General features: G+C 38.9%; 1 protein-coding gene across 1 annotated transcript in view; it reads right to left on the bottom strand.

The window, feature by feature from the left end:
* Nucleotides 1–13,625, bottom strand: part of DNAH6 (dynein axonemal heavy chain 6) — a 250,339-nt gene that overhangs the window by 122,738 nt on the left and 113,976 nt on the right. Inside the window, exons 39-44 of the mRNA XM_078149111.1 lie at nt 13,172–13,354; nt 10,580–10,723; nt 7,505–7,726; nt 5,600–5,747; nt 2,522–2,679; nt 802–933 (exon numbers count right to left, since the gene is read on the bottom strand). Coding sequence (XP_078005237.1) covers nt 802–933; nt 2,522–2,679; nt 5,600–5,747; nt 7,505–7,726; nt 10,580–10,723; nt 13,172–13,354 — 987 coding nt within the window. The remainder of the gene's footprint in view (nt 1–801; nt 934–2,521; nt 2,680–5,599; nt 5,748–7,504; nt 7,727–10,579; nt 10,724–13,171; nt 13,355–13,625) is intronic.

The following is a 13,625-nucleotide window of genomic DNA, read 5'->3' as shown; positions in this document are numbered from 1 at the left end:
GGACAAATTAGACACTCCAAGGAAAGGTAGCCTTAGGACCCTACAAGAAACCCTAGAAGAAGGTTATACCACACCTAAGAAGAATTTCATGGAATCCCCCCAAAAAGGAAGGAAAGGATTTCCAGCAATGAGGGGCTGTGAGCTACCCATTTGATACATGTGATCTCTAAGGTGGAGACCGCTTTCTGTTGGACTCTGATGTACTTGTGGGAGAATGTGTAACAGAATTTTTATGAGGATATTATTTACCAGCTTTTCTTACTAAATGACTTCAGTAGATAACCATAACTAAAAGCTACTTAAAAGTCTTGTCTGGCTAACTGATATCAGCTAACAATGCTGGAAAAAGTACATCAGTGCAGGCTCATGAGCTAGGATACTTTAAAATCACCCATGGGCTCCTCAGAGTCCCCTAGGACCCAGAGGAGGAGAAACAGCAGCTGACCTCTGGGAAACCTAGCATGCCAGTGTGAAACAGTGAGCCCCAGAACCCGGACTAGAAGATCTTCAAGGAGTAGTAGTGCTGGCTCGAAACGGGGAAACCTTGGTTTAAGTCATATCTCTGACATATGCTCCATGCAACTCTATGACACAGAGGTGCTGAGTGCATTGGTGTAGGGAATTTCCTCACCAGGGAGTTCCAATGAAAACACAGGCCCATTCCCTATCTCATAACTAGAGATATTATAAGATGACATAGAACACAGGTCATTGTTTTCTTCTAAATTAATTAGAAGAATTAATCAAAAGAATTAATTAGAGGTTAATTTAGTTAAATTAATTAAAGAAATAAATACTTACTTGGAAAATGTGCTTTAATATATGTTCAGAAGGTGTTGGGAGGCACAGCATGCTGAAGTGTCTAATGAAACGAGGGGTTAGAGGATTGCGACCACCTCCTGGAGGTGCACAGGCTGATGAGATTGTTACATCCTGGGAAGAAAATGAAATGATTCACTTCAAACAGAAATGAATTGTTGTAATACTTGGGCTCCAGAATCCTAGAAGTATACAGTAGTCACAGATGAAATTTTCGTCTTACAAACTGAGCAAGAATCTGTGTTTTATTGAACTTAAAATATATGGGAAAGGAGAAATCTGTACCTAATTCATTGGAAAAATTAACAATCAAATATTATAATTGGTTAATTGGACAGCTGATAACTTATGAAAATAATTTCTACATTTTAAAGTATTTAGGCAAAATAGAGAGGTATCCTTGAAGCTGGAAAAACCTGGGTTCAAGTCCCCTCTCTGGAAACATTCTGGCTGTGTGGCTCGGGACAAATCGCTTAACCTTTCAGTGCTCTGGGTCACTCTAGAGTTATAGAGCCTGACTATGTAAGTTTTTTATATACATATATATATATATATATATAATTATCATCATCATCATCATTATTATTATATGTATGAGTTATAAAAGACTTTGACTTTCATTTGGTAGAGAGAGCTTCTTCACTCTGGAGTTCCCTATGTCAGGTCCAATCTCTGTCCATTAAACTGGAATAGCAGTTGAGTGGATCTGTGCTGGCTGCTTCCCTATTTTGCAGGGATTGGAATCTACTACAGACTTTTAATGGCCCAGCTCAGGGTTTGTTTGCTGCCTTCTTTTATGAAAATGATTGCTTCTCAGCCTCCACTTCTGACTACGATCGTCTTATACAATTAATGAGAGAAGATGCCCTGAACTAAAGATGGCAAGACTCAGGTTCTAGACCTGGCTAGGCTGCCATTTTGCAATTACCTTTTGTATTTGCATATTTTTTGCATTTTTTGCATTGCATATTTGCACCTTTCTTATTCTCATTTGCAATACCTTTCTTACCTATAAAATGGAAATAGCAAGATTCATTCCAACTATCTCTCAGGGTTATCATAAGGAAAGTAATGGAAAAGGCAAGGGATTATTGTTATCCTGCAAAGTAGCCCCTGAGAAGGTTGTCAAGACAATCACCTACTCAGTGATAATTCCTATGACTTGATAGAATATGAATGAATGAATGAAATGTTTATTAAGTGCTTACTATGTTCAGTTCACTGTGCTACACACATACATACACATTATTTGTTGTCACTGGGTAGTTTTTAAGTTGTGTCTGACTTTTAATGACCCCATTTGGAGTTTTCTTGGCAGTGGAGTGGTTTGCCATTTCCTTCTCTATCTCATTTTACAGATGAGGAAACTGAGGCCAACAGGGTGAAGTGACTTGTGTTTGAAGTCACATAGCTAGAAAGTATCTAAGGCCAGATTTGAATTCAGAAAAATGAGTCTTCCTGAAGTCAGGCCTGGTGTTCTATCCACTGTGCCACCTAGCTGCCCCTGGTTTCCTCCTGGTTATACTGTCAAGGACTCATGAATTTCCCAGCTCATAAGAACAGGCTGTTTATTCAACAAGTCCGTATTGAATGACCCCTGTTAAATAATTGGAAGAGAACTTGTGTCCCACCTTAACTAAAAATGGCAGACACAAAGCATTCTTATTTAGTATTCATTGAATGCTTTAAAGTCTAGAATAACCTGTATTTCTTTCCAAAAGAGCTTATCTCGGTCATAGAATCCACCAAAATCCAGGAACTGTCGAAGCAATTCAATAGGAGGCTGAGAACCATAGGTATCCAACTTGGGCATATTCAAGTCATCCACAAAGATTATGACTCTTTTGTTTCCTGGTGCTCCTGGAAAGCAAGACAAATGAAAGTGTGTTAGAATTTCAGGTTTGCATTAATGAGTCAAATTAAAGATTCTATTAGAGTGGACCCTTTGCAAGTCATAACTGAGATCATATGGTCAGTTCTATGCCCTTAGGACTGAAGAAGGTAACTATCATGGTATTTTTAGAGAGGACAGAACATTCTCCTCTGGTCTGTTGTCCTACTGTCTTTCCCTGTGACCAAAAGTCTGTATACTGTCAGGACCTTGAAGTAAATGTATATCTTCATAGGTAAGGAAGGAGAGATGGAAAAGAAGAAAGAAAGAAAAAGAAAGGAAGGAAAGAAAGAGAACAAAGAAGAAAGGAAGGAAAGAAGAAAAGAAAGGAAGGAAAAGAAAGAGAAGGAAGGAAGAAAGAAATGAGGGAGGGAGGAAAGAATGAAGGAAAATATCAAATTTAGATAGATAGATACGTGATAGGAAGGTACATGATAGGTAGATAAACGGATGACGTCTATAGGTATGGATAGATGATAGATGCATGGATGATAGAGGATAGATAGATGGATGGATATGGATGGATGGATGGATAGACAGACAGATACATGATAGGAGATACATGATAGGTAGATAAATAGATGACATCTATGGATATAGATAGATGCTAGATATAAATATAGATAGATGATAGATGGATGGTTGATAGGTAGATAGTGGATAGATAGATGGATGGATGAATAGTTGGATGTATTGATGGATAGATGGATGGATGGATAGGTAGATAAATAGACAGACACATGATAGGAAGATACATGATAGGTAGATAAATAGATGATATTTATAGATATGTTTATGGCTATCACCTATCTACCTATCATTTCATAGGTAGATGATAGATATAAATATAGATAGGTGATAGATAAATAGAGGATGGATAGATAGGTAGATGATAGATAGGTTAGATTTTCAACATTCACTACACTACATTATGGGGTTGTATCATCAAAGGCCTTGAAGCTGGTAGAGAAGCTTTGACTTGATATGGTAAGTAATAAAAGAGACACTGTACATTCTTGAGGAGGGGACTAATAGGCAGGATTCCTTTTCTGTCTTCAGTCTTAGTGCTTTCCCTATGAGGCTTCCCTGGACCCCTGCCTTATCCTGTGTTTGTCTTATTTTTGCATAGTTGTTTACTCATCATCTCCCCCCTTAGACTGCGAGGTCCTCGAGGGCAGGGATTCTCTGTATCCCCGGCATTTAGCACCATTCCTGGCACATGGTAGGTGCTTGGGGGCTGGCCAACAGGATGGAAGTGGTACCAAACTGCACAGAATGGACAGAAGAAGGAGATTGTAGTTAGGAAATGTAGATTTCTAAGTAGAGCACCTCCTGTGGGCCCAGTCCCTTCATCCCATAGGTATGAAGAGATGAGGGTCTGAATTAGGGTAGTGGCCATGGGAGAAGAAGGTGCTCTGTGATTGAGATACCTGTCTTTATTAGAAAGGACTTGGTGACTCCTTGGATTTAGGGGATAAAGGAGAGGAATGAATCAAAGTTGATATTGAAATTTAAGGCCTGGGAAGCTGGGGCAGTGGTAGGACCATTGGCAGAGACTAGGAAACTGAAGGGGTAAGAGGAAAAGATGGAAGAATTTGGTGCTGGATGTGATGACTTTGAGATGAATAATGGGACCTCCAAGTCTAACACAGACGGAGACACGTGATTGCTGATGTCAAGCCACTGCTACAAAGTCCCTGGTGGTCCCAAGGCCAATTGCCTTGAAGAAGAATAAAGCATTACAGCAGTGAGCATTTTGTTAGCATCGTCAGGTTGGCAAGCCACTTTCTGTATGTCACCTCATTTGCTGCTGCTGAGGAAAGGCCAAAAGCCTCTGCCTAGCCCTTGAGGTCTCCTTCAGGCTAGACTCATACTTCTTTCCCAGGCTTCCCCCACCAAACAACTCCCCTCCACAGACTTTATACTCTCCTGCAATTCTCCCACCTCAGGACTTTTGCTCTCATTGTTCATAGGTCTGGAATGTACTCCTCCCTCCATTCTCCTGTTGGATTTATACCTATCCTTGAGCCCAACTCATACGCCACCTCCATGAAGCCTTCCCTGGTTACTCAACACCCTCCCCCAACTCCCACCCCCACCTCCGAATTCACACTTTGTTTTGTAACTCTAACGGGCTCACAAATTGTTGGACATGACTGAAATGACTGAACACAACAAATAAATACATTTTGCTTGTAATACTAGGTGTTATAATTGTCTGTGTTAATGTCTTATACCATTACTAGACTATAATCTCTGTAAAGGCAGAGACCCCATTAGATTGGGGGGCTCCTTAAGGGCAGGGACTGTCTTTCTTTGCATTCCTAGTTCCTAGCACAGTGCCTGATACATAGTAGGCACTTAACAGGTGGCACAGAGGTTAGAGCACTGGACTTGGCATCTGAAAGACCTGGGTTCAAATCCTGCCTCAGTCACATACTGGCTGTGTGATCATAGTCACATCATTTAACCTCTCTCTGCTTCAGTTTCTTCATCTGCAAAATGGGGATAATAATAGCAACTACCTCCCAGGGTTGTTGTGAGGATAAAATAGGTTAAGTCATTTCAGAAACCATAAAGCACCATGTAAATGCTAGCTATTATCAACAATCATAAACATAACCCTCAGTTTTCTCATCTGTAAATTGGGGACAATAATACCTAGAGTATCTTCTTCAGATGGTTTTCATGAGGCTCAGATGATGCAAGTAAAAGTGCTTTGGAAACCTTTAAAGTGCTGGTTAAATTTTAGCTATCATCATTACACTAAGATAAGAAATTATACAACTATTAATTTATTCTGTCTTCTATTTTAATGATCTATTGATTTAATCACTATTTTATTTGGGGGGGGGAGAACCGCAATTCAACTAAAACCACTCTTTTTACCTAGAATACTTTTCCTTTTCTTTTCCAGTTTCGATTCGATAATCTCTTGCGTTCTTGCCGATGACGTCTGTGCAGAGAAGTTGAGATAGACGGGAACGTACCCAGCCTGGTCTTGTATTCTGTTCAGCAATCCCCGGGCAACAACAGACTTTAAAAGACAAAGTAAAATATGGTGTGAATGTATTGTAAAAATTTAGCACAATAGATCACAAAGTTCTCCACCAGCTAAAGGAAAGCACAATCAGCTAGTAAGATGAGTAAGAAAAAGTAAAAGAGCATAGGATTTATGATCTAAAAGGGACCACAGAGCTCACTGAGCCTACTCATACCATTTCACAGATGTGGAAACTGAGGCTCAGAAAGGCTAAGTGACTTACCCAAGATCGTAGAGTTGGTGTGTGTTTAGATGGGAGATTTGAGCCTAAGATTCTCAACTCTATCCACCATGCCATGTTGGGATCAAATAATTGGACAGCGCCAACAGACACAGACCAAGGAAGACAGGGTTGGGGATGGAGAGAGGGATAAGAATTGGTGGGACGTAACGGAAATACACTCCAGCCCTTAAAAAAAGTAAGATGGTACAGAGTAACGTTGCGCAATGTAAAACAACACAAATCAGTATCACAAAAATCTCAGTGCCTTTTTAAAGTGCTAAAACAGCACTAAGACATTTGAGACACCCTAGATAAGTCATGTTGAAAGGCTTCTTAACTCTTGGGGCTTCTTGACGGGGGAATAAAAGACTATGTCAGTTCTATGGGGTTAAAAAAAAGTAGTGACACTAAAAACACTTAAAAATAATCATTGAGTCCTGGTCTTCCAAAGATTTATAAGTGCTTACAGCCCCTGAGATCCCTTAAAGCTCTGAAACTGTGATGTTTGGATTAGATGTATAAGCTGGAAAATTAATTTGATTTCAGATTTTAATGGGTAACAATTTTTGTAATATTCCTCCTATTTTGTTGTTGTTGTTTAGACCTGCAATTTCATCAAGGTAGGGATTTCCTAGTAAAGAACCCAACTGTAATGTAAAGAGAGCTGCCTGGATCACTGAAAGGTTAAATGACCTGCCTTCTATATTAATACTAATTATATTATATTCATATCAATAATAAGCAATAATTATTTATATAAAAGGGACTATAGGAACACCATCTATTATTAAAGACTATCATTAATTTGTTAATAATCATATGTTCCTTGTCATGTTATTAATATAATACCTCTATCAATAATATAATTAACCTATTATTAATAATAATTATTATTAATAGCAGTTTTCTAGTACCTACTATGTGCCAGGCACTGTACTAAGTATTTCACAAATATAATCTCATCTGATAACAACCTTGGGAGGTAGGTACTATAATAATTCCCATTTTACAGATGAGGAAACTCTACTGTGGTAGAGAGAGGTGAAGTGACTTCCCCAAGGTCACACAGCTGGTATATAGCAGAGGCAGTATTTGAACTTGGGTCTCCCTGAATCCATGTCCAGTGTTCTCTCCATTGTGCCACCTCCTTGCCTACCCCAGCATAAGTTATGTGACTTACCCAGGGTCAGCATGTGGCAGAGACAAGACTTCAACCTAGGTCATCCTAGCTCAGAGGCTGGATTTCTATCTATTACACCATCCTGCCTCTTGGGGTAGTATTATTCATTAATAACAATGTCAGACTTCTACTTCCCATAGCAGGGTTCCTTGTCACTCAGGCAGCCTGGGTTATGCCTCTACCATATAGGAAAAATGATCAAGTTTCCAGGTGTGTCCCAGAGTGTAAAATATCAAAAATCCTTTCCCACTGAGCCAAACATCCTTAGAGATATGCTGTATTATCTCACATTGTTCTGGCCTTGGGGGAAATGACCTTGATGCTCTTCCAGAGATAGAGGTCACTTACCTTGCCAACCCCAGTGGTTCCAGTCAGTAGAACGGGATGTTTGACAGCGAGCAGTTTTTCCATTAGATAACCATAGCGTACAGTGTCTGTTGTGGGAACGAGCATTTCAAAAAACGGCACATCTCGTTTATACTTGAAAGGAGGGATGATTCGTTCCCAAGGATCCAAGCGCTTGGTATCATAATCCATATGGATACTCCACAAATCACCAGAGCCTGGGAGCTAAGAAGCAACAATAAACTTAAACCTCAAAAAAACACAAAACTACTATAGAAAATGGGAAGAGAAGTAGGTCATGTGTTGTTGATAGCTCAGCCTAGGCAGGTGGATACCTAGCTAAACAGCTAGAGGAAATCACAAAAGATACATTAGATGATTTTGATTACATGAGTCTGAAAAGCTTTTTGTATGAGCAAAATTAATGCAACTAAGATGAACTGGGAAAAAAACCTTTGGATAAGTATGTCAGATAAGGGTCTGATATCAAAGACACATAGAGAACTAGCAAATATTTAAGAACAAAAATAATTTCCCAATGGATAAGTATTGAAGTGATATGAATAAACAGTTCTCAAAAGAACTGCAAACTAATAACAACACGAAAGAATGCTCTAAGTCATTAACAATAAGAGAAACGCAAATCAAAATCATCCTCAAATTTCGACTCCTATCCAAAAAATTGGCAAAGATGACAAAAGATGGAAATACTTAATGTTAGAAAGGCTGTGGAAGGACAGGTACACCAATATGCTTTGATAGAGCTGTCAATTGGTTCAACCATTTTGGAAAACAATTTGGAATTTTGCAACAATAATTACAAAGATATCCATATCCTTAAACCCAGGGATTCTGCTCCTAGGCATATACCCAAAGGAAGTCCATGACAAAAAGAAAGATCCTTGTCTACACCAAAATATTTATTTACACCAGTAGTTTTTATAGTAGCAAAGAGAGGGGATAAGGGAATAAACATTTATATAATGCTTATGATGTGTCAGGCACTCTTCTAAGCATTTTACAAATATGATCTCATTTAATTGGGAACTGGATCAAAGAACTAGAAAAAAAGTAGATCATCACCTATTGGAAAGTGGGTAAACAAATTGTGGTACATGAATGTAATGTAATGAATTATAACTGTGATGTAAGGAGAAATGAATTCAGGGAAGTATGAGAAGATATATGAACTGATGCAAAGTGAAGGAGGCAGAACAGGAAAAACAACACAGTATTACAACAAAATAAATAAAAAATACAATAACAAAGAAATAATTGAAAGTGAATGCTAAAAACTCATGATGATGAAGTTTGTCCCCAGAGAGGTGAGGGACTATAGGTGTGGCACACTGCATATAATGTCAATCTTTTTTGATATGTTGATTTGTTGTGAACTTTTTTCCCCCTTTTAAAAAATTCTTCATTATAAGGAATGACTGTGAGGGAAAGAGGAAGGGGAAGCAGTAGAATGGAAAATGTAAGGGATATAAAACATATTAATACAATTATTTTTAAAGAAAAATTTTAAAGCATATAACTGAAACATTTTTACCATACATTTTACGTGGAAACAAAGGCTGTCAAAGCCACAACACTGCTTTAAATTCTTTTTTCTTTCTTTGAAATAAGTATTTGTATTGATAGTGACGGGCAACCACTGTTCAACTTCTTGGCTTTGTAACTACAATAAAAATAAGGGCAGCTAGGTGGTGCAGTAAATAGAGCACTAGCCCTGGAGTCAGGAGGACCTGAGTTCAAATCTGGCCTCAGACACTCACTAGCTGTGTGATCCTGGGCAAGTCACTTAACCCCAATTGCCTCACCAAAAAAACCAAAAATGGACAAACAAAAACAAACAAACAAATAAACAAACAAACAAAACTACAGTAAAAATACCCAGACCCTGGACCAGAAGAGAAGGCAGAAGGGATGGGAGTGAGACAAGAAGAACAAGCTACTAGGTAATCTAATGGTAGACCCTACACCTAAGATATCCTTTGAAGAAATTAAATTAATTCTATACCAGTTTATAAATGATTCTATTCTATAACTGATCCTATTCTGCTCTGTTTTGCATGATTGCTCAAGGTACCTTACAATATCCTTGAGTTGAATCCATGAATTCAGTTTTCCTTCTAAGTTAATTTAAAGTTATAATTAAAAGAAAACTATCTCTTATACCTTATCTATCTCTGAAGGCTTACAAGCTGACTTGGTGTATTTCCACAAGATCTATTGTCTGTCCTTACGTGATTAGGGGAGTTTTTTATCTCTTCCAAGAAGACAGTAAGTTTGGAAGTTTTAATCCCCTAACAAAGATGACAAGATGTGGATGGGCCCCATGAAACAATGAATATTCCTTAATTGTCAGACAGGGGTGGCTCCTAGCCCCATGTGGATGCTAGCCTGCTTACTTTAAAATGCTCAATCATGTTGTCCCCACCAATATGATGCCGTCTACCCTGTAACCAATCATATTGTCTTCCTCGCTTACCCAGTGCAGTATTCCTTAAAACTATATTAAGGCTGGTGAGCCCTACCTTGGGGTCTTTAGTCATTGAGAGAGGCCATTGACCCAATTTATTGGTTACTGCTAGCCTAACTAATAAATTGATAGTGTTTAGAGTCCAAGCACTTTTATTAAGGTGATTTGTTCTGTGAAGTTTGGGTTCAGTCAAAGGGCTGCACTTGAGGACCTAGAGGGCCACATGTGGCCTCGAGGCTGCAGGTTCCCCACCTCTGGCTTAGACTACTGTCTCTCAGTTTACTTTAATTTTCAAACGTAACACCCTCCACATCTGCTTTTTCTCTCTCTGTCTCTGTCTCTTTGTCTCTCTCACTCTGTGGCTCTCTGTCTGTCTGTCTTTCCCATATCAAGGAGGAAATCCAAATCAAATGCCATTCAGGATTCAGGAACCCTTGCACATATGAAAATTTTCACTTAGAGCACTGTCTCCCTTCAATACCCCAGACAGAGGCAGGAGCCTCCTACAATTTCACTTTCATGATCTTTTCTTGAAATTCTATATTGGTCACTGAGAAGCACCACATTCTTATGGACTTTGTTGCTTTCCTTACCTTGGCTTCTGGAGCATCCTCAAACTGCTGTCTGACATATGTGTCAAAAGCGTCCCAGTAGATTTCAGTTAAATTTCCACCCACACCCCACAAATAGCAGAATGCAAAAGTCTGGCATATTATACTGTTCAATTTTCCTTGCTCCTAAAAGACCAAATGGAATCCTTTAAGACAATTGTAGATAACTTTTGAAAAGCAGTCAACAATGATGAAACCCCTCTCTGCACTGGCCCCCTGCCCCATTTTTTTCCCCAGGGCAACTTGAACTTTTAAATGGTTGAAGCAGTTAGGTAGCACAGTGGCTAAAGCACTGGGCCTGGAGTCAGGAAGACCTGAGTTCAAATCTGGCCTCAAACACTTACTGGTGTATGACTACAGGCAAGTCACTTAACTGCTGTCTGCCTCAGTTTCCTTAACTGAAGGGATAGTAACAGCACTTATCTTCCAGGATTGTTATGAGGATCAAATGAGGCAATATTTGTAAAGCACATCACAAACTTTAAAGTGTTATATAAATCTTATTATTTCCACCTAAGCCTGAAAGGACCATAGATAAGTTGGATACAATTTTTATCGGGATGTTTACCAGGGGTAGGGGGGAAAATTAAATTATAGAGTGATAAGCTACCAAGGACAGCTACTCTAGTCGGCTAACGTATATTGAAAATTCCATATCTGGCCCCTGATTATTTTTACTTTGTCCCTTAGAAAGATCATAGATATAGAATTGGAAGGGGCCTTAGATGTCATCTAGTCTAGCCTCTTCTTTTGACCAATGAGGAAACTGAGACCCAGAGTTGTTAAGTATTTAGTGGCAGAGCCAGGATTCAAAGTCAGGTCCTGTGATTACACGTTCAGCAGTCTCTCCACTGTGTCCCATTGTGTCCACTTTTCATCAGCATTAAAGTGATAAATATGTATGAGATGTTCTATTCAAACATCTTGTCCATTTCTCAAAGTAGAACATCAGGGGCCAAAATAGAAATGAGTCACACTTTCAAATGCTTGAGGATTGGCTTTTATTTCCCCCAAAGCAGAATTCCTTGTTTGGGCCTATAACATCCAACATCTTCTTCAGCTAGTCTGCAAATTGAGAGATTTATTGAACATCTCCTCTGTGCATGACTGTGCTGAGTTAAGTCCTTCATTAAGCTTTCCAGAAAGCTGTGATTATTCACCTAGAATTTCTGGAGACTTTTCTGAGGGTGATTTCAGATTGGACATGGCTTGTAGTAACATTTTTATTCTCTGCTTTAAGGGTTATGAAGCCCCTTCCTGCTTACAGCCATGGGTGAGGAGGGTAGTGATGTATGCTTGCTCTGGACTTTCCCCATCCCCACCTGGTCCACTCTTTTGTCCCCATCATTCCCCTCTCCTCCCTTCTGCTGTGTGCTGTGGAAATTTGTTTGACAAAGGTAACCTCAGAGAGAGGGCCCTGGAGAATCGGTGCTGGGATCATAAACTTCGGTAACAAGCCCTTACCGCATTTTCTTGGCCATTACCTTTAAGATGTTCCTTTTTTTGCCCAAGTCCTTCGAATTTCAAGATGACCTTTCCTCATGAGCTCCTTTATTTGACTTTTCTCTAAACTCCCTAATTGATTATAAGCCCCTCAAACTGCTCTTTTCTCTCTTCTCCCTATAACTTTCTGTTGACTTAGAGATTCCACATTTTATATTCTACTTTGTATAGGAAATGATTTGTGTATGTGTGTTAAATTTAGAATTTTAAAAAATTTTAATTATTGCCAATTTATTCTGCATATTGCTTGTTTGTGCATTGCTGTTTGCATGTTGTCTCTCCCATTAGATTGTAAGCTCCTTGAGGGCAGGGACTGGCTTTTGCCTTTTTCTGTATCCTCAGCACTTAGTACAATGTCTGACATATAGTAAGTACTTAATAAACGCCTATTAACTGACTACTACCTAATCCTTTGCATATTTATTTTTGCATGTTTTGCTTTCTCTCAGAGATTTTTGGCTTGTCCTGGGAAGGCTACTGTACTGCATGGGACTATAATTGGTTAAATAAATATGGACCTAGCTCCACTTTTAAGGGAGGCTTATTTTTTAGGTGACAAGTAATAGAAAAGCCACCAGATCCATCCTCAGACCCTAGCTTGATTTCAGGCACAAGTAATTTCCTATGAGCTGAATGGAAGACTGACACTGATAGTAATAATAGCTCACAGGGGCAAAGGAGGTTGCCTTATAAAGCTCATAGATAAAAACCAGCAGAAGTCTGGGTCACAGAATTTTGGTCAGGACAGGCTTTAGATGTCATCTAGTACCAGTCTAGAGAGATGAAGAGGGATGTCCAAGGTATGGTCCATGTAGGAGGCACTTGATGAAAAATGAGGATCACAAGCAAACCTTAGCAAATGGTGGCATTTTCAGAATTTGCATTGATGCTTGTCATATTAAAAAAATCATCGTGTTTCTCCCAGAAGTACATAAAACTTAAGTTGTCATTGTAGAGTTAATTTATAATTGCTTGTGAAAAAATACAAGGCTTTCCCATATAAAAGGAAATATTTTCCCCAATATATATCAATTGTTGCAACTTTGCTGAGATTAAAGGCAACATTCATACCATAGTTAGGTCAGGTCCATCTTTCCCAAATAGGAGGGACTCCAATAAACAGCAGAGGGTGGTCACTTTGCTGATGTCCACTTGAGGGATAGCTTGTTGGCACTTTTTAGTGACAAACTTTAAGCCATGGTCAACATAACGTTGAAATAGACTTAATAAATATTCCCATGTTTCGTCATTCATCTAAAATGAGAAACGAAAATAATTTAATAGTGCTAAAAGATATCTCTAATAATGTATTTCATACATTTACTGATAGGTGGTGTAGTAGAAAGAGTGCTGAGCCTGGAGTCAGGAAGGCTTGAGTTCAAATTTACTAGCTGTGTGATCCCGGGCAAATCATTGTACCTCTGTTTGCCTCAGTTTCCTCATCTGTAAAATGGAGATAATAATAGCACATACCTTCCTGGGTTGCTGTGAAGATTAAAGAAGGTTTTTAATAATTATAAAGTGC

Source organism: Phascolarctos cinereus, unplaced genomic scaffold, assembly GCF_003287225.1.
Source record: "Phascolarctos cinereus isolate Bilbo 61053 unplaced genomic scaffold, phaCin_HiC Scaffold_2;HRSCAF=192, whole genome shotgun sequence".
Lineage (NCBI taxonomy): Eukaryota > Metazoa > Chordata > Mammalia > Diprotodontia > Phascolarctidae > Phascolarctos > Phascolarctos cinereus.
This window is presented reverse-complemented; position numbering and strand designations above follow the sequence as displayed.